The 23493-nt window shown below is 46.9% G+C and overlaps 1 protein-coding gene across 2 annotated transcripts in view; it reads right to left on the reverse strand.

Moving 5' to 3' along the window:
* LOC146180802 (uncharacterized) overlaps positions 1-20336 on the reverse strand; it is a 34564-nt gene extending 14228 nt beyond the window's left edge. The window contains exons 1-2 of one of the 2 annotated variants that reach the window (XM_084576147.1): positions 19958-20336; positions 4886-5004 (exon numbers count right to left, since the gene is read on the reverse strand). In XM_084576147.1, the coding sequence (XP_084432273.1) occupies positions 4886-5004; positions 19958-20024 (186 nt within the window). In that variant the 5' untranslated portion in view covers positions 20025-20336. The remainder of the gene's footprint in view (positions 1-4885; positions 5005-19957) is intronic. The other variant, XM_084576146.1, reaches the window with a different exon arrangement.
* Positions 20337-23493: the final 3157 nt, after the last annotated feature.

Below are 23493 nucleotides of genomic sequence, written 5' to 3' on the forward strand. Positions count from 1 at the left end.
TAGAAATACTGTTTGAGGCGAGCTTCAATTTGTCTTGCTGGATGAATCCACAAAACTGCTAGATGATTGGTAGCGTAATAATGGTAAGAATGTACAAACAGCTTATGAACAAGACCCATATCTATTTACTCTACGCTCACATGCAGCCTGCACTCTCGATTTAGCCAAGAAAATAAACACTGCAGAAAGCTATTTTTCATGAATGCCAATTCTAATTTTTGAGGGAGGATGTTGTGTGTCTGGTCATCTCCTAGAATAGCCCAGACTAGATATGCCAGCCCGTCCACATGCTCACCAGGAAAGTGTATGCTCAGGAGTGTTCATAAACAGTCCGCAGATTCTTCCCGAGTAAATATGGCCTCTATTCTCTGCAGAAAATAGTAGAATGCGTCAAGTCTCTAATATGACAATAGGGGGCAGGGTGGGAGGAGTAAGGAGGGGGTTTGGGGGAGGAGGAAAGATGGGTTATGGGGGCCCTCTTAATTTTTTTGAACCGGGCCATCGTCACTGTTAATCCGGCCCTGCAAAGATCCTTCGCTCCCATGCCAGTGTTGCGAAAAGAGCATAATTCCCTGCTGCCCATGCCATGAAGGAGCTCAATAAACATGACATTCCTTTCCGCTTACATGGCAACATTATTGAGGTTAGGAGGCCAAATGAGCCATATACTGTACTGAAGGGCGGGTATTTATATGTTATCAAGGTTTACTGGACAGACAAGAAAAAGGAGTAGGGTTCCTTGTCAATAAGGATATAGCTGGTAACATAGATGAATTCTATAGCATTATAAGAAGGTAGCAAGCATCATAATTAAATCTTATGTTAAATTCCAATGGCAGACTCGGGTCAAGTTTTTCTGCTCCGTTTGGGCATGTTGTATTCCAATGGCAGAATGGGAGCGAGAGCTGTCTGTTCCAATGGCAGATTGGGATCAGGTGTCGATCCAGAATCGCCTGGATCCCGCCAAAATTGGTGGATTTGGCAGGAAGAGCGTATGCCACGTCTCATGTTTCCGCTTCTGCTCCCTGCTACCGGCACATTCTTGCTTCCTCGTCGCTGCACGGTTGTTTGAGCAGCTGTGGATGGCATGAAAGCTGCGCCTGCTAGCCACCCTCGAAGGAGTCAACTTTCGCTGCGGAACCCAGCATAACATAATGCAAAAACTCCACGTAATACGGGGTGCGATTTGAGGATAGCAAAAATGGAAAAAAAGTGTTTTGCCTATAGTGCGAGTGAGGAACGCTAACAAAAACATCTATTCAGCCTGCATTTCACGGTCACCTCACGAGGCATGCATGCCCAGCACTCACGCGTCCAATACCACGCTGCACCTGGGCGTCAAATAGCAACAAGTAAGACTATGTGCCGGTGACAGCCGACTCCACTTCTTACGGAGACACGCCCGAGTAGAGAATTTCTGTGGTAAATGCGAAAATGCGGTCCTCTGGTCATTCTAGACCAGTTTTTGGCTTCCAACACAGGCACGGGACGACAGCACAGAAGCTGCTCGTTAGCATGCGCCATGCGCGCGTCTGTTCTAGCAGGAAGTATTCTCGGATTAAGGGGTTTTGCAATCATCGTCTGGGTCGTCGTCTACTAAGTCACAGCTCAGTAGACAAGCTTTTTCTTAGTAGCTCTTCCTTGGTGCCACTGAAGGCATTTGATACCATGCATTCTCCGAAATTGCGACCTATGATCTGCTTGGAAATGCCGGTCAAGTATCTGTCGTCCGGCAGCAGGGCATGGCCAGCATAGCTGGAGAGGCCCATGAGGGACCAAATGTGGTGCTGCATTCACGGTCGCAATACCGTGCAAGGTTTACTCTCTTTGCTTCTGGCCACTTGTGTGCAGCCAGCGCCATGGTCACGAGTTTGATGTGAGTGTGGCTATGGTTAAACAAAAAGCGTCGAAACCCACACCACCTTAAGGTGGCGCCCCCTAACACTGGCAGCCTGATGCTGATGGGCTGAATAATAACGAAACCAGAATTGTGAACTCTGGCGGAAAATCTTTCGGAACTGCTTATAACACGGGGTGGAAACCTGACATGAAACGTCATAAAAGAATGAAAAAAAAAACTCGTATTTTATATAGGTTTTCAACCGTATTTGTTTTTATTTTATTTCCTTAGAATGGCTAGTCAGTTAGGTCGTGTAAAGGATTCCTGCTCAGGGCAAATCATCGCAGTTTTAACACAACCGCATCAAAATTTCCATTCTCCAGAAAACCTGGAATCAGCACTGAGCAAAAAATTTGGCCATCGCTCTGGCAGGTGGTGGTTGGCAGGTGATAAGGCCACGCACTGACCAATCGTCAGGTTGTGTGACGTCACTAGACAACCTGACATGGCCGAGTTGGCAGGTGGTGGCAAAAGGTGAGAATCAAACTCTATGGCAACCCTGAATCCCGAGTTATGACACACTGGTCATAGGCCACGCAGAGATATTCATACAGCTTGGTTAAAGGGCCCTAGATGTCCAAGTTGGAAGGTCCTTCCCCTAATCTGCTACCTTCCCACTGTGTGCTAGTTTGTGTTTGTGCGAAACGATAGAGGGACACATTAAGTGAAACGTGATTAAGTGGATAGACAAGTATATGCACCCATAGTAGGAGCAATTAGTATTGTTGCATCATACCCTTAAAAAAATGTATGTCCTCTAAACTGTTGCTGCTTTCTAGAGATTAATCCAACATTGGAGACACATTATTGCTGCCTTGAAAAGAGCCAGGATCAACTCTTGTCTCCCTGAGGCTTGCACAGAGCAACATAATTAAGGTTCGTCTAATTCCAAGACTTTCCAGCAATCCATAAATATGTTAGGCAAGTCCTACAGAAATATGGTGGCGGAAGTTCCTAGTGCGGGCATCCCAGGTCCCCTGCACCTACAAACCAATTACCGAGTGGAAATCACTACCCCAGCACATACCGAGTCTTTATCGTTTTACCCGGTCAAATCGTCAAATGCCAACAAACTGCTTTGAGGTGCATTACAGTAGTGGTGTGGGGGAGAGGAAAGGAAAATAAAGCAGCACTTGAATTGTACCAAAAGTTGAAATAACTGAATACACAGGTGCAGAGCGCCACACTCTGGATAAAACATCAGTTCAAGGGTTAAATAAGAAAACCAGGAAGCTTTGAACTTTGACCTCAACCCCAGACCTTCAACCTTAATGTTACGCGCCTTGTTATTTCTCTTCTAAACGTAGCCCAGATGACCTCCACCACAATAGTGTTCTTGCATGTTATATGTACCAGATTTATCCATGTTAAATCATTGTCAAAAAGTGCAATCTACTAACATCCACCAAGCTGCAACTTTTAGCATTTTTTTAGCTGCATTTTTAGCCAGCAATTCTAGTTGTGTGTATCTTCCTTAGTTCTAGGATTTTTTTTTTTTTCATGTTTCTGTCCTGTGCTCTGATAGTTCTAGAGTTTCAATGTGTGTTGCTCCATGCCCATGTTTGTGGCTTCAGATCATTGGTTTCTGTCAAGACATATCTGCAAGGTTGAATAGCCAAAGGCAGAGTACTCAAATTACCACTTGCAGTGTTTTGAATAACTAAAGTTTTTTTTCTTTTTTTGCATTTCAGTTGTGGTTTACTGTGCGGTTATTATTCTGTTGCTTTGACCTTCTCACCCCCCCCCCCCCCTTCTTTTGCAGAAAGTTTTAAGAATTGTACCCGTGAGATATATATCTTATCAAGGCTTTTTGCAAAGCCTGTCCCTTTGCACGAAGGTGTATCTGCACCAAACCTGCTTAGGTGGACTAATCATCTACCCGGTATTGTAGTTTTTCCTGGTACTGCCGCTTTTATTTCTTTTGCAGGCCCCAGGATCCCTGGTTCCAGGTTGAGAAATACATACTGAAGAAACATTTTATCTTTTCACTCCATGACCTACTTTCTTCTCATCCACTTTCCCCCTCCCAGCTTTTCTTCTTCGGAAGCAAAAGCATATTTAAATCCCTGCCAGTGATGATCGCTTTGCCCAGACGAAGACAAGTCCACTTGTCGAAACGTTGGCTCGACCTGCAAACTGAGGCATCCCCCCTTTACCCTTGTCCAGTGTTCCTTCATACCATGTAAACCATCTTCTTCCTCTCGTTCTACCTGACTTAAGTCTTGTGTCCTGAGGTGCAAATAGAGCCAGGTCACAAAAAATAAAGAAATGTAGGCAATGCTGGAATTCCACCCAATACAAGCCTTTATTTGCTCGGCCACACAGGAGGCGAGCAACACTGACCACAGTATGTGGAACATTCCTCGGAAGAAAGGTTGTGCCTACCAGGCTTCATTAACACTTCTTTTTGGGCGAGTTGGTACATATTTGGAAAACTTTGAAAGAGCGCAAACACACACGACCACTAAAGACAAGAGACGAGACTCGTCTCTTGTCTTTAGTGGTCGTGTGTGTTTGCGCTCTTTCAAAGTTTTCCTACCAGGCTGTTGCCAGTGGAATGTCTCCCATTTCCCAATCTTATTGAAGGAGCTCATTGCCACGACACTTTATAGCCGATTCTGACACAGCTAAGACCTAAAGCATACGTGTAACACAAGCCTACAAAAGTGACCCACGGCTCACTCGTCCTCAGCAGTGCAGAAACCATAGCAAAAAGATCATGCAAGGCAACGAAAGGAATTCCCCTTTCTTTTGGCATACACATTGGTGAAGTCTTCAGCAAAATAAGATCGCCTCTCAAACGTATACTAGTTGCCGTGCAAAAAAACCTCAAGGGGAGGGAGGGGGGAGTGGAGTGACAGCTTTCATTTGGCCCTTGTCCCTGAGCATATGCTTTCAACTTTATCAAAACATCTTGCCAGTTGAGCAACGCTTTGCGACAATAACAACTGAACCTTGACATAACAAACCAGGATCCACACGAACCAGATCTGCAGTGTCTGTGACGTTGAGCCAGGAGCGAATGTTGCTTCCATAGTGGGTCCCACTTAGCACGCCACAGAAGAGGTCGACCATCATGGCCAGGCCATAGCCCTTGTAGCCACCTGAAAACGGGGCACATCATACACAGGGCGCATGTTGGGAACCAGCTGCACTATCCACAGTCACCCCTGCAAGTGGAATACGTTGGCATTCGGCTGCCTTGCCAAAGATCACATTTCACCTGTTCCCTTCTCTGTTTAAACTAGCAGAAAAAGTCAGCACAAAACCAGCGTTGTGGATGTCTGCTATGAAGCAGTGCACCATTATTTGCTCACATGCTGCCTGCCAAGTTGGCTGGTACGCCTTCTGTGTGAAGCAGCTGCTTTTTCCTTCCCAATAATGGAGTCACCAGTAGCAGGATAACTGTCACGGTGAAGTGCATCAGTGTAGTGTGCACTGTCCTGACTGCCTCTCCATTGTTTGAAGCCTAAATTCTGAAATAATGGATATTTAAAAAACTAAATTTAAGGCATAGTTAGATAGCCAGAAGAGTGAAGAATGATATGTTGGAAGCAGTTTTTTTATATGTTAATTAATAGTAATTTTACGGCCTTATGAACTTCAGTACCGAAATTGGTTGTACTAATTACCACTAAATTAATCAAAATAATTTTTTTTAAAACCAAAATTCAAAAATCTATTCCCAACATTAAACACAGCATACTTTCAGCTTCCCATTGCAAAAAGAATTTCAGCTCTATGTGACTTGGTTGCAGAGATATCAAGACCGCAAAATCGACAGTAGTCAAGAATTTGAGTTTTGAGAAAAGTACAAAAAAACAAACAGGGGACAGTTTAACAGATATTTACAGTTGCACTAGAGATATTTACAATAAGAAATGGCTAGTAGCCACCAGGAATGTAATCTTTTTGCCTGCTGGTGTCCAGGTGCCGCTTCTTGAGCACTCCTTGGAGGTTTTCAGCGATGGCATGTTTTCGAGCACATTTTTGCTCTCGGCGCCCATCCTTCCCTGCCATTCTTTTTGCAACCTTTGCATTGGCACTGAGGCAAAGTTCCTTCAGTATTGCTGAAGATGTTCTCTTGCTGCCGGCATTAAATCGCATCACTGCCTCAGCCACGACAACTTCAACAGTATATAGTGATGCGTGGCGCTTCTTGGCCCCATATCAAGGAGTGCACTCTCTCAGTGCTATTTTGTGTTTTACCTCTATGGCAACGCTCCAAGAGCTTCTTTTCGGATAGCCGCTCAAAACAGGAAGCAACGCTTTTGAAACATGAGGTGGAAGATTGTAGCGGTGCTTTGGAGTAGGCTCCCCTCTGGCTGCCGCCGCATTCTGTATGCACCACGAGTCCGGTCTCAATGGGCACAGGCTGTGGTTAGACACCTCATCAGTGGATGTAATGTGATCAGTGTAGGCTCTCCTCGGGCTGCCGCCGCATTCTGTATGCACCATGAGTCCGGTCCCAATGGACACAGGCTGTGGTTGGACATCTCATCAGTGGATGTAATGTGATGATAAGCGGCCATCACTGCCTTCTGGGTTGGCTCTACATCCCCATTGTGCGATTTTAAAGCCCAGGCATAATATGAGCTCAATTTTGTCACAAGGCTTCCCGTCAGTCTGCCCTTGCCTCTAAGATTTTCATTACCTTTGCGCTTTTACAGCGCATTGCACAATTAAAGGCGTGATGTAGAATGCTTCTCCCAGCTAAACCGTGGAATCCTCGCAGTTCAAATTTTGCACAGAAAAGGTATTTTGTCGCTAGTATTTTTTAATACCAAATTTGTTTGGGGTACTTGCCTGATTCGATCAAAATAGTCAGATGTTCCCATCTTATGCGGCGGCGATGACGCCAGACGAACCGCTGCCCCAGCGATGGTATTGGTGGCGCCACCTCATGCTGCTTACAACTCTGTAGCAGGAAAAAGAAGGGGCGAACGTTTTGGCAGAAGGTTTGAGTTGTTGTAAGTACCCCAAACAAAGTACTAGCGACAAAATTCCCTTTCTGTGAAAAATTTGAAATGCGAGGATTCCACGGTTTAGCTGGGAGAAGCATTCAACATCGCGCCTCCTAATTGTGCAACACCTTATACAACAAAGTCCGCAGGGCTGCTCCTAACGCTTTTAAAGCCCAGGCATAATATGAGCTCAATTTTGTTACAAGGCTTCCCGTATGTCTGCCCTTGCCTACAAGATTTTCATTATCTTGGTGATTTTACAACAAAGTCCGCAGGGCTGTTCCCATACGTTTTTCTGAGTTAATTTTTTGCATAAGTGCCCAGCCTTCCAAGACTGATAAAATGGGTCACCTTCTTTCGGACCTCGTTCGCAGCCGGCACAGAAGTTGCTCAAGACAACATAATCGAGCACAAGACCAGTGAAAAGCTCGATGACGGTCCCCATGTCTATGTGGGATGTGTGGCCACGCGTCATCCACGTTTCGTCGTACTATACGGCGATGATTCCAGCGTTACCAAGGTCTAGCTCGTTGTACAGTTCTCGCACTGACGACCACGCACACTCTTGAGCCACTTGTTCGGCTGCACGATTCGCTGCAGGCATCAGTTTCTTCTTGACGTAATCTTACCAGGTTTTTGCATGGAGACCGCGTCGAGAAATGTTCATCGTCGAAAATATATCGTTCAGAGCTGTCTGCTGGTTCCCAGTGCTCTGTATGGCACAAGCAACGAGCATATTTACGACGAACGGATTAATTTTTTGCTTCGCACCCTCCGCACATACCCACGGCGAACTCCATGCAAACGATGTCTCTCCGCAGTTCAAACACCGAAGCACAAGTTTAAAGGCGAGGCCATATTCTCGCTCACCTTTTTCGAATTCCACATCGCCGCCGCACGTTTTACAGCTCACTAGTTGCAACGAACTGTAGAGCGGCGAAGCTTGCCTCGTCGAGGGGACATGCCGCTGCGCTGTTGTCAGGTAAACAACCAGTCTTCCGCTTCGTTGCCGGAGTTGAGGCGAAATCTTGAAGCTTTTATTTCGTTTTTATCGTCTTTTGGCCGACATCTGAGGGCTGCAGCATCACTGTATTGCGGCGAATGCGGGTGCTGCCGCCAGCAGCTTCCCGAGCCGATGAGCCTGCTAGGCCTACTTCCGCAGCCTCGCCGACTCTATCGCTCGGCGCGAGGTCATTTTCGGCACGCACAGTCGGAGCAGGGTGTCTTCATAATCTCGATTAGCGACTTCTTCCTTAGCCTCCCAAATGTATGCCGGGAATGGACTTCGCGCACTGAACCAGGCATCGTTGTCACCACAGTCACACAACAAAACGCGTCGCGTCTCTGCTGCGTTGGCCCCGCCGGGGTGGCGCAGTGGTAAGACGCCCGACTACTGTGCCGGAGTTCCCGGGTTCGAACCCGACCTGCGCTTCGATGGAGGCGAAACGAAGTGGTGCCCGTGTGCTGTGCGATGTCAGCGCACGTTAAAGATCCCCAGGTGGTCGAAATTACTCCGTAGCCCCTCCACTACGGCTCCCCTTTCTCTCTTTCCACTTTCACTCCCACCATCCTTCCCTTCCCTTACAGCGCGGTTCAGGTGTCCACAGAGCAAGTGTGACAGATACTGCGCCTTTCCCTTCCTGTGAACCAACCAACCATCTCTGCTGCGTTGCGGGTACATCGAGCGTCGAGCAGACACTGCCAGCTAGCTCCACCAATGAGATGGCGCCCTCCGATCACATGCGCTCCGACAGCCAATAGCGCTAGAAATGTGACGTTTTCTTTTTTGTTTATTTCGCGGCACCCCATAGACTACCACGGCCGGTCTCAATGCGCGCACTGTTTGCGACATTTGCATAGAGTTGTTGAACGGCCACTCCCACCGCGTTGAGCAAGAACATGACAACCGTGTCTTATGCAGTCACAACGTGCAAGTGGGGGCTAGTACGTGGATCTGAAAACACTGCATAGTATCACCTGGCACAGTTGGATCATTTGCGACTGACATGAGTAAAAGTGAAGCAAGATATATGAGTGAGAAACCAGCGTTAGCAACCATTTATTTTCCTCTTAATGGCCGGCACAGTCAATGTGGGTACTTGAAAGTGTATTTTGGCAAATGCATGTGCTGTTTGTGGCTGAGAAAAGAAGCCTCGTGAACCAACCTTTCTTTCATGGCACCACTCATTCCTGAAGAAGTTGAGTTGGGATCGACATAGCGCTGCAGTGTGCACTTATGTGGCAGTGTCAGCGCATTGGTACGGGCATGATCATAGCCTTTTAGAGAAAGAAAGCGCCATATGATACACTCTCTGATCACTTCTTCGGGATAAGACTGTAATTTCCTCTGGTAGCCGTCAGCTTGGTGAAGCAGGAAAACAGCCTTTTTCTCCCCCTTTTCCGCGTCTGAAGCAATATTTTTCAGAGCTGAGTAACGTCTGTCGTTTCGATATGAGATCACCTTCCTCTCTGCTTCTAATTGCTGCTGTGCTTTTGAGCAGTTGGAGCGACAGTACGCTACCTGCGAACGCAGCCTAGATATCATTAAAAGGTATCGACTTGCTCGTTGTGCATCGTTGTTTGTTGTTTGAGTGCCTATGGTAGCTCTCTGCTTAGTCTCACGCTCCGGCGACTCTAGCACTGCACCCTCGCATTCTGGCTCTGCCTTTCGTTTTAATGGTTTCCCAGAAGGAGCAGTGTCTCAAACTTTTGGGGTTCTACGCACTTTTTTCGCACTGGGTGCTAGGTAAGAAGGATATCCTTCAAATACAGTTGGCACTGCTCCGGGAACCAGTTTTCTTATCTTGCGGTCACTTACGTAGTCACTCTCCAAAAAGTGCTTGCTACATACTGTAGTCGACGGTGATCTGTCATTAATGATGAGATTTTCCCGAGAAATGTTTCTTTGCCATTTCCTGGTGAACTGGAAACTGATGAAACGACACACCGGGAGTCTTCCCGGATCGCGACTGACAAAGCGGCACACAACAGTACACCATAGCCACCAACACGCGCAGCTTCACTTCACAAGTTTTTGAGGCGAGTACCCATGAAAAGTCTGAGGCAAAAACTTACTGAGAAACGTGATCTTCTCAGCAGGGCGCTAAAAGCTTGAACCACACAGGAAACTTTTCGTTCACGCACACAGCGGCAAAACCAACACGCAAAAAAATGGGCACACGTGCGCGCCGACTTGCTTCTCAAAACGTGCTCCGACGCCGCCGCAGCAACCCTAGCATGGGTTAGAGCACGGCCGGTCTCGAGGGAGAGCGCACGCTCTTTCTTACGGCCTTCTCAATCGCCGCGGGAACAATGGGAACTTTTCTCCTTGAGTTACGCTCTCCACCGCCGCAAGGGGCGCGACCTGCTCACTGTTCGCTCCGCGTCTGCTTCAGCGGCGGCGGGTGGCTTTTGCATGGTTTCGCGCTGTCACTCGCTTGTTTCGTGGTAAGTGCAGCCCGAAATGAAAGGACACAGCAGGTACATGCTGCAGCGACATGTCGTCAGCGTACTACACCGTGTCTTTATATAATAAACACTGTCGCTCAGCAAACGTTCGACAAGCATATGACATTTAATGCGGCATGGTAGCTACTGTTGTCTATTTTAATCCGAATTTTCCCCGAGCCTGCACAAAAATAGCAAAAAAAAAACAAAAAAAAAAACAATGAGCAACGATCACATCGAAGCTCTTCAAGGCTAACATTACAGCAACTCGTCTGCAACAGCAAAACCGTCTTTCAGCATTAGATTCGAAACCATCCATATATAGCACCGAAGATGAAAATAATTTCATAAAAATGTAATGTAAGTTGAATAATGCTTGCATGATATAAAGTATTAGTAGACAACAATAACAAGGATAATACACTCAAAATTGCCGGTGTTCTGTGAAATTTTGAGTCCAGTGCACACCGTTATGTACAAAAGCAGTGATTAATTACAATTCTTTTTTCTCAATAAAATCCTTTTGTTTTTATTCATGACTCATTGTTATGGATGACTCGCTTTATGGACAGTTTTAGTCGGGAACCAGTGTTCATATTAACGAGGCACGACTGTAACAGTCAAAGTAAAGACTGTCAGGTTGAGTTTTCAATATTATCATTTATATGTTAGCAAATGTGTTGTATTTACACATTATTTTATTTTGCAAATATATGCTATTTTAATGAAATTTTACATATTATGCTTATTATGAAAACAATAAAGAAATGGTTTGATATTCATATGACACCACTTGTGCTGGAAGCGGTAAAAAGAGGCTGATATATGACGCAGCTGGTGATACTCGATTGCAGTGGCTGACAAACGAGTTCACTTGCTATATTGAAAGCATACAAGAAACTTCTAAAGTGTTAAAGAAGGAAACTTTCACTGAAGAAACATTTCAAGAAATGCTGTTCATCACGAATCTACTGTACAAGTGGTAGAATACCTCCTAGGGAAAGGTGTCGGCTCCGTCCTCACCAGGAAACTCGATAGTGGCCTCATTGAGGCTCTCTTAGGGAAAGTAAGGCTAATGTGCGGAGAGAACGACCGGCTAAATGCGAGGGCCGTAACAGCGGCACTTGGCCACATTATCAAGACGGACGTTTCATCTTGGAGCAAAATCAAGGCAGTTTTCGTCAATGCCGAAGAAGTCATATCTGGTCGGCGACAATCAGTAACCGAGGAAATGAAGGAATTGTGGTGGCATCTCATGTCATCCCATTACTGTCACATATTCCGGTTTAGCTTACGTCGGTGGATACATTGATAAGTTAATCAGTGACATCGGGTGTGACGTTGCGCTATCTATCTTGAAACTAGCGAAAGAAGCTGCCCCATATGTACACTCTAGCTTCTACGAGAACAAGAATTATAGTGGACTACATTATTCGAAACCAGAGTTTATTTCCCTATTGAACAAGGTTTCCTTAAAAAAAAAAGAGAAACTCGTGCCTCTACCACACACAAATGCTCTCGAAGTACTTCAAATCCTGATTCAAGCAGCGCAACTGAGAATTTGCCATTGCTGAGTTGCCCTGAAGGAATTAATAGCCTAAAAGGTCTGCTTCTTTGATATCTGAAAAAATTATCAGAATCCTTCTTGTCAATTATGCCAAGAAAGTGACAGACAGGAATGACAGGCCAGCTACCTATATGAACACACCGGCCAGGAAGATTGAGACTGAATTTTCTAGCCGCAGGTCACGTTTAGATGAATTGATGAATATGTAGTACAATTAATGCATAACTTTGAAGGACAATTTTTTTATTGTTTGCCGCTCTACTCAATTAAGCATAACTGTTCATGCCCATTTCCTTGATTAAAAGTTGTTGTTTATCTATGTATTTAACCGACTACGTCGGTTATACACGTACGTGCATCAGTCTAGAGACTACATATACATATTCTGTCTTTCAACCGACTGATTTGTTTTGGTCGCAGCTAGAACAGCTCACTCCACTAGACAACTGCAATTTTAACTATATGCGTAAATTTTGTTCGTTACTCTGAATCTGAGATGCGCCATGAATTTTCGCCGGTGCCTCTTTGCTCTAAACGAAAACAGAAGCGGTTGACAGAATCTCCAGCCAACAGTTTGCTATGCACTCACGTCAGGTCGCGCTACACCTGCTTATAGCTTTTGAAGGAACACTGCATAGCCTGATAAATTTATTTCTGTACAAAAGCTAGGGGCAAAAAATGTTGAAGTAAGTGTACCAGCTTCATTCGACCGCGCTCTGCCGCACTGACGAAGGTGCGCGCGCGCGTGAGCGGTGTTGACTATATTTTATTCCTCGTACACGATAAATCATAGACGCTGATTACGGCGTCTTTGTATAAGCCATAAGGGGTGAAATGTCAGGACCTGTCAGTTGCAACTGAAGCGGGCGGAGCGAAGAGCGAGCGCGCGTTTCCCTTGCGCGTGAACGGCGGTAGCAGAGGTGCAGCAGTGGGGAGGTGGCGACCCCACCGAGGCGCGGAGGGCGGTGGAAACAGAGCCCATTGGTGAAGCCGTAAGAGAAGAGAAGCGCACTCTCCCTCGAGACCGGCCGTGGTTAGAGTTGGCTCGCAGCGCCCTTTCGCGGAGACCAGCGGTGGCGAAGCGCAGAAAAAAATGCATTGTCCCCTCGGCGCCTTCTCAGGCCGTAAGGGAGGGAGCACGCGCATTGAGACCGGCCGTGAGCCTACAGGGAACAGGAGAGGTGGGAAATTGCAGCTAAAAGGCGGCTCTTTCAAATCAGACCAAGATGGATGCGGTGCCGCGCATAGAACGAGCAATACGCGTCATGGAATATTGCAGTTTTTTTTTCCACGAATTTCAGGTGAAATTAGAGCGACTTCGGTTCTATAAATTGCTATTCAGATTAAAATATCGATCTTTGATGCAAGAAATTTCGAAAATAGGTGGGTGGATAGCCACTGATTTCGAAAAATTACATTTTCTAAAAAGTGATTTTTTCGCGATTTTTTTGGTCCAGAAGACCCATGTCCCCCTTAAGTGGTGACTGATCATCTACCCGGTATTGTAGGTTTTCCTGGTACTGCCACTACTATTTCTTTTTCACACCACAGGAGTTCCAGGCTGAGAAATACATACTGAAGAAAACATTTTTTTTTACTCCATGACCTACTTTCTTCTAGCCCATCCTCCCCCTCCACACTCCTTGACCTAGTACTACTTTCTTCTCACCCACTTTCCCCCTCCCCAGCTTTTCTTCTTCCGAAGCAAAAGCGTATTTAAACCCCTGCCAGTGATAATCGCTTTGCCCAGACGAAGTCCACTTGTCGAAACGTTGGCTTGATCTGCGAACTGAGGTGTACCCCCTTTACCCTTGTTTATTCGTACCTGTAAACCATCTTCGTCCTCTCGTTCTACCTGGATCCTATTTTCGAAAGAGGCTTATAGATTTTAACTGTTCCGATTTATGAACAAAACTCCACTTCAGATTTTATTTTGAGACAAAAAAAAAATGTCGCCAGTTTGTAGGGAGGGTTTATTAAGCAGGAAGAACTTGAGATTTCTCCTTTTTTTCCCAGAGTCGTCCATCCCTCCACCCATCAGTCATCAATGGAAGCACGGGGTAAGCTGTGATCATGGCTCCGGCTTTTCGCATCGTTCACTTCAAAAGGAATTTCCTTCAGTCAAGCATTCCAATGACTTTGTGGCAGTGGACAACACTCGCCCCAATCATCGCATGATAAAGCGAACGTACTGAAAACCAGGCTTGCAGGCCTAGCAAGTCACTGCTCGCACTCCTATCAAGGGCGCTGTCACAAAGGAAAGTTCCCTCCCCTCTTCCCGCCCCTACAACTAGAGCTAACGTCAAAAGATACACACTGTAGTTTTTGATACAGCACAATGGATGCAGACGAGAAGGGGACACAATGAAACACACATGGGTGCTGACTTACAACTGACAAGTCACGGCGCAGAAGCCCATATTTTCCTAGGTGAGCCACGCATCAACCACAAACAACAAGAGAAAAACATGAAAAGGAGAAGATAGTCAGAGAAACTTACTGTCAAAATGGTTTTCCTGCTAGCAGTAAGAAACCTGATTTCTTTGTCGGATAAAAGAACCGATGGTGTGCTAATGTTTGAGTCTTTGCTAGATACTATGTTAAATGCCTCAGTCACCTCTCTTGTGAGCTTGTCTGTGTGATGACAGATGACTTCACATTCATCGAATTCTGGACGCCAATTAATGGGAACATTTCCTGGAATGAGTCGCCTAAGTGGCCTTTGAAACAGTTCTTCACATAGTTTTCATGCTCACGCAACCAGCCATTTAGATACCTGCCCATTTACCCAATGTAAATCTGATGTAAAGAACCTGATGTCGAGAACGATGTAAAGAACGGTGTCAAAGGCCACTCAGCGGCTCATTCCAGGAAATGTTCCCATTGCCATTCAGAATTCGATGAATGTGAAGTCATCTGTCATCACACAGAGAAGCTCACAAGAGAGGTGACTGAGGCATTTAACATCTTATCTAGTAAATAATCATGAGCACCATGGGTTCCTTTATCCCACAAAGAAATCATGTTTCTTACTGCTAGCAGGTGAAACGTTTTGACGATGTTTTTTTTTACTAGCTTTTCCTTTTAATGTTTTTCTCTTTTTGGGCCACCAACTAGCCCCAGCTTCCACATTAGTATACAAACTGATGTGATGGCTGCATGGCATCTTGGCACGTTGCCAAGAAATGCGGTGCGAGCTGTGACGGCGTGAAATGGGATGCGTTAAGACCTAAATTTTATTTTCGAATTCTAAGCAGAACAAAAGGGGGGGGGGGGAGGATTCATTACGCGAGTGGGCTTGCAAGTAAATACGGATACTCTCAATAGCAGGCACCGCTAGCTGTGACGAGTTAATGGATCTGTTACTCTCGGAAATTGGCAGCCTGCACCGTGGGCCACTGCTCCATGGTTCCATGTCTCGCACCTCTTTCTGTTTGAATGTCGCACTGCTCCAACCATTATGTGGTTTTGGTTTTCCCCTGCTCCATTCCCGCCGCAACGGAGAGGAAACTGGCTGTGAGAATGAGGAGACTGACATAGGAAAAGATTGATTTGATCAGTTTTTAAAACCACTCAATAAATAAAATGATGTTTTTTTTAGACTGCTTGGTTTTCCAGATGCTTTTTCGGCCCCTTGAGGATCCGGAAAATCAGTTGGTGGCTTATGTCAAAAAAACATTTGTAAAGTTATCAAACTGTCACACTGTTTCCTAGAAAATGCCATAATACATCGCTGCAATGCCGTTCACGTTTATCAGACATCACCCTTCAGCACAGCAGAATATCTGATACGCTGCAGAGTGCTCTGTGGTGACGCCGCGCGTCGGTGCCCAGGAGAGATAAGATTCCGGGGCGGCGCGTGCCACCAAATGACCCCCGTTTATTCTCATGACAATGTTTATATACAGGTGACAGTAGGTTGTGCTCGTGATGAAATAGCGCCCTCTCTACACAACATCTTTCCCCCCTTGGATAAACAACAAAAATGCATGCTAAAACTCAAGATTGCTGCAGGCAGGCAAAACGAAACAAACCAGAACACTAACTAGTATATTTAGGTTACATAATCCCGGTACCACGTGGGCACTGTCCGTTGTCGCTGAGATCTACGCGGCACCCCTGCAGCCACATTTTCCGTCCGCCCAGTGGTTCCTTGCTGTTGAGAATGTTCCATTTGCTGCCCATCAAGCACAACACACTCTGCACCAGAAGTCTGAGAAAGTTCTTCATGCAGTGTGTCTGCCTCTGCCGCATCCTGCACAGACTCCTGACGATCATCACCCGATGTTGCAGTGTCTGCTGTTGCCAAAGCCATGTCCCGAGTATCAAGGCCTGCAGGAGACTCGAAGTAAGGCACATCCATCTCCAACCCGACTGCTACAGCACGATGCCCCTTCACTTTCTCAACCAACAGCGGTGCATCTTGTTGACCTCCCTGGGCAACTACTGACAACTTCGACGCATTCCATTTCTTCCCATCTGCCAGCAAAAATGAATTCCTGCCTATACGCTTCTTCACCTCCAGGGGCAAGGAAAACTTCTGCTCGCTTTTTAAGCCGAAACCTCGTCGTACCTTCACAAAATCCCCCACGTTGATGGTGGAATCTCTGGCACCCCGTTTCTCATCCGTGTAGCTTTTCACTTGCTGTTGCCGGTTCTTGACCCGCTGGTGTAAGTCTGCCATGTGCGCCACTGGCTCATCGAAGAATCCTTCTCCTGGAAGGCCAACCACATCTAAGCGAGTACGAGGTCTCCTTCCGTGTAGCAAGAATGCTGGAGACACCCCTGTTGTGGCGTGTGGTGTAGCCCTGTAGACACTCAGGTACTCCAAGATGGCTTCCTTCAATGGCCTGCGCTCCAGTGACGCAGTCTGCAGGTACTCCTTCAGAACGCGATTAAACCTTTCGACCTGGCCATTGCACTGAGGGTAATACAATGATGTCACAGAATGGTCAATACCCCTGGTCTTTAAAAATTCCTGAAAGTATGTGGACATGAATTGACGGCCATTGTCTGTGACCACACTTCCTGGGTACCCTTCCCGTGCAAAAAGCTCTAGCAAGACCTTAACTACTGACTGTGCGGTTATAGATGAAACAAAAACCACTTCAGGCCACTTGCTGTGATAATCCACGATTGTTACTGCAAACCTGCAGTCAGGCGGTGCACGTTCCATTGGCCCCACAATATCTATTCCTAACTTATGCCATGGCTTCTCAGGCCATTCTACTGGCTGCAATGGTGCTGTCATAGTTTTTGCAGACTTATCTGCGGCTTTACAAACTGCACAGTTCCTGATGGCATTTTCCACATCGTCATCCATCCTGGGCCACCAGTACAACTCTCGTAGCCGTTGCTTTGTTCTGACAATGCCCGGATGAGATTCATGAGCAAATGCAACAAACTTGGATGTGAGATCTGCTGGAGGCACTATACGCTCTGCATGAAACAACAACCCCTCCACAACAGACAGTTCATCCCGAATGCGTGCGAACAACAACAGTTTTCCTGCGAGCTCCTTTTTTTCTGGCCACCCAGATACGACATGCTGCATCACTTGTTGCAGCAGTGGGTCATTCTGTGTTGCTTCCTGTAGCTGATTTTTCATAACGACACTTGATATTGCAGCAACTACCTCCTCCAAAGGCTCACCTTCCATTGATGGCACGGGCAACCGGGATAGTGCATCAGCCACCACATTGGTTTCTCCCTTTGTGTACTGTACGGAGAAGTTATACTGCATGAGTCTTGCACACCACCTTTCAATTCGAAGGGGACGCCGACCTGTGCCATTGCTGGATAGCAAGGTCACTAGCGCCTGATGGTCAGTCCTTAAAATAAATTTTCGGCCCCACAAATACACATGCCAATGCTCGCAAGCCCATAGGCACGCTAATGCTTCCCGTTCTCCGGTAGAATACTTGCGCTCTTGTGGTGACAAGGTCCTGGACGCGAATGCCACCGTGCGTGACTCCCCATCAACAACTTGTTGCAACACAGCCCCTAACCCGTAGGCTGAAGCATCAGCAGTCACCTGTACCGGTAGCGCGCTGTCGAACATGGCCACAGTGCCGCACGATGCCAGCAGCGACTTGGCCTTGCAGAAACTGTCTTCCGCACTCTGGTCCCAGCAGAACTCCTGTCCCTTGCGAAGAAGCCGCCGCAATGGCTCCACTTCCTCTGCGTAATGTGGAATGAAGCGAGAATAATAGCCAAGAAGTCCCAAAAAAGAACGCAGACGAACCACATCAGTCGGTGGCTGCGCGTGAAGAATCGCCTCAACTTTCGACTTGAGGGGCCTGAGCCCTTCAGCACTGACATGGTGGCCCAAAAATGACAGTTCTTGCACTTCAAACACACATTTCTTGTTTTATTGCAAGCCGGCTTTAGCAATACGTCGCAATACCTCACGCAAGTGGTTGGTGTGTTCCCCCTTTGTCCTGCCGAAGACAATGATGTCATCAATATAGAACAGAGCGCCATTACAACCCTTCAATATCTCCTGCATCATCCGCTGAAATGCAGCAAGGGCCGAAGCGAGGCCAAAACATACTCTGCGGAAACGGAACAGCCCTTCATGCGTCACGAACGTTATTTCTCGACTGCCTTCAGCCAGCTCCACTTGGTAGTATGCGGATGCCAAGTCTAATTTTGAAAACCATGCTGCCCCATTCAGCTCGTTCAAAAGTTCCTCAGTATGAGGCAGTGGAAATCCATCAGCCACCACTGCTTTGTTTGCTTCCCACAAATCTACGCAGAGGCGGATCCTTCCATCCTTTTTCTTCACTACAACTATCGGCGACACCCACTGTGACGCGTTTACACGCTTTATGATGCCTTCCTGTTCCAGTCTTGCTAACTCATTAGAAACTTGTTCTCTGAGTGCCAAGGGCAGGCGCCGAACATTCGCTGCCACGGGCTTCACATCGGCGCGCAGCTTCACTTCATGCACAAAGTCTTTTGCCAAACCCAATTTATCAGAGAAAAGGGAAGAAAACTCGCATAATTCTGGGGGCAGCGACTCGGTGCTCACAGTCATCTGCGAACATGCCAAAGATGCTCTATCAATGCGCAACCGCGGCTGCTTGACTGCATCTAAACCCAACAATGCCATGCCCTGCGGAACCACGTGAAAACAAACGTTGGCAGATACACTCCCGTACACCGTCTTGGCCACAAAACACCCCATGACCGGAATTGTTTGGCCAGAGAAGTCCCGCAGCGTCGCTACAGCAGGACCCAAGTCAAACCGGCAGGCGAACTTTTCTTGGTATAGATGTGAGGTAAAATGGACACAGCTGAGCCCGTGTCTACCAGCAGCTGGACTAATTCGTCCTCGATGCACACATCAACGGCCAAAATCCCCCATTTCACCTGCGTCACTGTCAGCACGCCCAACACCTCTGTGCAGTCTTCATCTCGAATAGCGCGCACTTCTGCTTCTCCGCGACTTTCACACACTACTTGGAAATGCCCTATCTTGTGGCACCATGCACAACGCTTCCCTCGCGCCTTGCATTCCCGCGAGTTGGCTAAGTGTCCTGCTGAGCCGCATCGGTAGCACTTGCGCACCGAGGCCGACGAAGAACCGCCCCTCAGCGGCTGACCTCTTGCCTCCGTCACTCGCTGGACCGGGTAAGCGTCGTAACCGTCTTCATACAGTCGAGCACTGTCTACCGCCTCTTCGTACGCCCGCAGGATGTCAACGGCCTGATCCAACGTAATCGTCGACCCTTTCAGTAACAGCTTCTGTCGCAGTTCTACACTTCGAATGCCATCCACAACCTTATCACGCAAAGCTGTCTCAAGAAAATCACCAAAGTCGCAATTCTTCGCCAGTTGCCGGAGAGCAGTGACGTAGTCCCGTATCGGTTCGTCTGGAAGTTGTCGCCGCAGCGTGAATCGGCGACGCTCAACAAGAACATTCACAGCGCTTGTGAAATGGCGTTCCAGCAAGGCGAGCGCTTCTTGGTTAACGTCCGCAGAAGCTTTGCTCGTGACCGGTCCCGGAGTAAGCGTGCGGAAAACCCGACGGCCTTCAACGCCTAGGCATTGCAATAGAATGGCCCTCTTCCGTACCTGCGATTTCTCGTCGAGTCCGGTTGCTTGTAGAAAATTTTCGAAGTCCTCCTTCCATTGGTGCCATGGTACAGGCGGTTGTCTAGGTACTTCCAGGAAAAGGCCCACTGGCGGTAGCGCAAACGAATCCATCGCCTGACACGCCTCCCGCGCGTGACTAGCCGCAATCCTGTAGTCGAGATGGCCAAATGTCAAGCCGCAGGTCTGTCGACTGTGCCAGTATGTGGTGACGCCGCGCGTCGGTGCCCAGGAGAGATAAGATTCCGGGGCGGCGCGTGCCACCAAATGACCCCCGTTTATTCTCATGACGATGTTTATATACAGATGACAGTAGGTTGTGCTCGTGATGAAATAGCGCCCTCTATACACAACATGCTCCTTGCCCCAGCAAGTAGCACCTCCTGCGGTCGCTCTGCATGCATAAAGCTGTGTCAAGTGCACGGTGTTGAAAACCTGATGGCAGTGCTGTGATATCGCATGGCGAACTGAGAGTGTGGGTGAACATCGTTTTCGTCTGTTGTGCTTAGTTTAAATGAGATGCACTTGTGATGCGGGAAAATACGACAGCTGACTGAAGGCTTCCACTTGCTCTCATGAAACCTGCTTTGCTGCTGATGGCGATGTAGAAATCAACTCCGCTCCAATTTTAACTTACACATTTGCATTTATAGTGAGTGGTAACAGAGTTCGACCTCTAGTGATGGGTGGTAGCTTCTCCCGAAGCACCATATCCACTACAGGCTTGATGCAAAGTCAGCTCTTGATGCTAAAAGCAAGCGGTATGCCACCACAATGTGGGCAGGCAGCTAGTTGCTTATGAAGCGTACTCTCAGAGTATGTGCACCCTATTCACGCTTCTAAGCAACTGTTAAGCTGGTCTGTTCTATACTTATTAATTAGAGATATATTAAACTATTTTTCAATCTCCCTTGAGCTTTATAAGCTGGAATAGATTATATAATATCCATCACTTATGTTTTATTTAAAGACCAAAGAAATGTCTAATTATGTTCACAGAGTGTTGAGATTTCTGCAAGTTGCTGCTCATAAGGCAGTGTAAAATTATGGATTTTGTGCTCTCACAAACTTTGGATGTTGGGAGAAAAATGATCTTTTTGAAACTGCACTTTAAAAAGGCTGCACCAGCACATCAGGCGAATCTTTCAGAAGTGAAAAAAATACTGGGAACACAGCCAAGATCAGTCCTCATGGCCGCTTGTTTTCTGAGAGAAATTCGACCCCAAGCCAACATGAAAACACTGTGCCACTTTCACAACAAGTAAAATTAAAAACCTACTCAGTGAACATGAGCAATACATCTGCAAAAGAGCAGCAATCTTAGGTCAATAACAGCAGCCTCTGTGCGATGAGCTCGACTGAGATGAGGAAATATGATCACAACAGCACTATTCTAGGCAGCTGCAGAGGTGATGCCACCGCTTGAAATACAATGCCACAGAGTAGAGTCCTCCATTTGTTGTCTGAAGGGTTTTTGAAATTTGCGGGCAGAGAGAATGTCGCTTGGCGGTGTCGCATGGAACTATTTCCTTAAACCGTGACGTCATGGGTGAGTTGACTGGCAAGCCTTGCTAAAAGCTGCCATTCGCTGCGACCACTGCAGCCATGACGTCACGGACACACTTCCGGTAGCTGCGAAAGTCGTCTGCTCGTGCGCTGCTCGAACTCTGTTCGGGCTGTTACACAGCTCGCCGCCCTTATCGGTTAGGTGGCAATTGTCCATTGAGTACAACAACCGAAGCGACGCAGGGATCGGCAGAACGAAGCTGCATTTACAAATATCCGACGAGTAGCTTCCGTCAACAGACGCCGTCATAACCTCGGTTAAACGACGCAAACCGAGGTCGTCAAGCTCGGTTTGCAATAACCGCGGTTAGTGGTGTAACCATGGTTTGGTCCGCCGTGTAACATAGGGTAACCACGGGTTCACGGTTACACTAACCGTCGCTGCGCGAACTGGCGAACTCCTCAGGCGTGTGCGAGCGAGGACGGGTTGACGCTACACCAGCGAGCGAGCGCGCGGCAACCGGAAGTTCGTTGAAGTGACGTATGTCTGGGCAGAGCTTTGAACTTGCTTGTATTCTTTATTTTTTTATGGCTCCCTTCGGCGTACGAGTTGAGAGGGAAAATTGGAAGGGTCATTTTTAATCGCCGATATCTCTGGTGTTGCAGAAGCTAGATCGAAAATTTTTGCGGGAAAATGATGGGTGGTTCAATAACTATCAGTGTTATGGCGTTGTTTACCCTTCTTGGTGACCCCTTTCAAGGGAGCTTTAAAGGGAGAGCTTAAGTGTCCCTATTGACTTTATTGAATAAGGCATACTGTTATTTGGTAAACATTCTCACTTCTACATAAAAAGACACACACCACACTTTTTAGATTTAAATGAGTCAGGCTAAAAATAAGGAAGTTCTTGAACCATGGTTAGAAGATATTGTAAATAATTAGTAAAGCTTTCATGCTCCTAAGATTGAAGAAGTCAGAATTATTGTGCACATAAAGCAAAATACAGTGAATATATATATCGAGCCCAAATGTTTTGACTTAATAGATATGTAGGACAGGCATTTGGCTCCGGAATCTTCAGCGCCTGAGGCTAAAGTAATATGATTACAATCGCAGAACGCTAGCTTTGACGCTTGTGCTGAAGAAAGCTATATCAGAAAAAAAGCTTATTACAGATATATCAAACACCCATCATCCCCTTGAAAACCTTATGTAAAAGTATAGGACAGTCTCACAGAACATCGATCTTCAATCTCCCCCTTCACTTTATACACCGAACAGTACCCCATAGTTGTGCACGAGGCACTTCACTAAATGGTGCTCTCTAATCTGTTTTTGTGCACAGAGTTAGGTCAGCTGCGCATCCTTGAGAATCTGCTGATAGTGCAAGTGGGGCAAGGCACTGTGAGGAGGCACACGTGAGGTATGCTTGAGAGTGGCCTGAGTAGTCTCTTGTACCACTCATTTCTCCATACCACATCACAGTCATGCGGTGAAGAAGGAAAAGTTGGATGCAACCCAGCAGGTGTGCTTTATTCGTTTCCCTAATCACGGAGACCACCTCTGCCTTAATCATAACAAGTGATCATTCTATTTATGGTGCACTAGCAACTGGAACTTATAATAGGCAGTGGCTAGAGCCAATCAACTCCTCCCCTACAGGATGCCAGCTGCCAAAAAGATTTTGTCAATAAACCCTTTCCTTTACTCTCCTCCAAAAGTGGGTAGGGTGCCTTGTTAACACCACACCTCTCCGTTCAGGGTGGTGACATAGGACAATGCCACCATATTGGTTCATCCGCTTCATAGGCTCACCATTGTGGCCACCACATCACGAAGCTGGAATTATTGTTACCAGCACAGCGAAACGGCACCAACTTGACATAAAGCAAAAAGTGATGCACCAAGGATGACGGGTAAATAAGCACACAAACACATAAAGGCGAGGAGCTTTCAACTATCACCTTCTTTTCAAGACGGTTTCTTTCGCACGCCTGCAATGACTGCATTG

Source organism: Amblyomma maculatum, chromosome 8 (genome assembly GCF_055883805.1).
Source record: "Amblyomma maculatum isolate TAMU_Amacu chromosome 8, ASM5588380v1, whole genome shotgun sequence".
Classification (NCBI taxonomy): Eukaryota; Metazoa; Arthropoda; class Arachnida; order Ixodida; family Ixodidae; genus Amblyomma; species Amblyomma maculatum.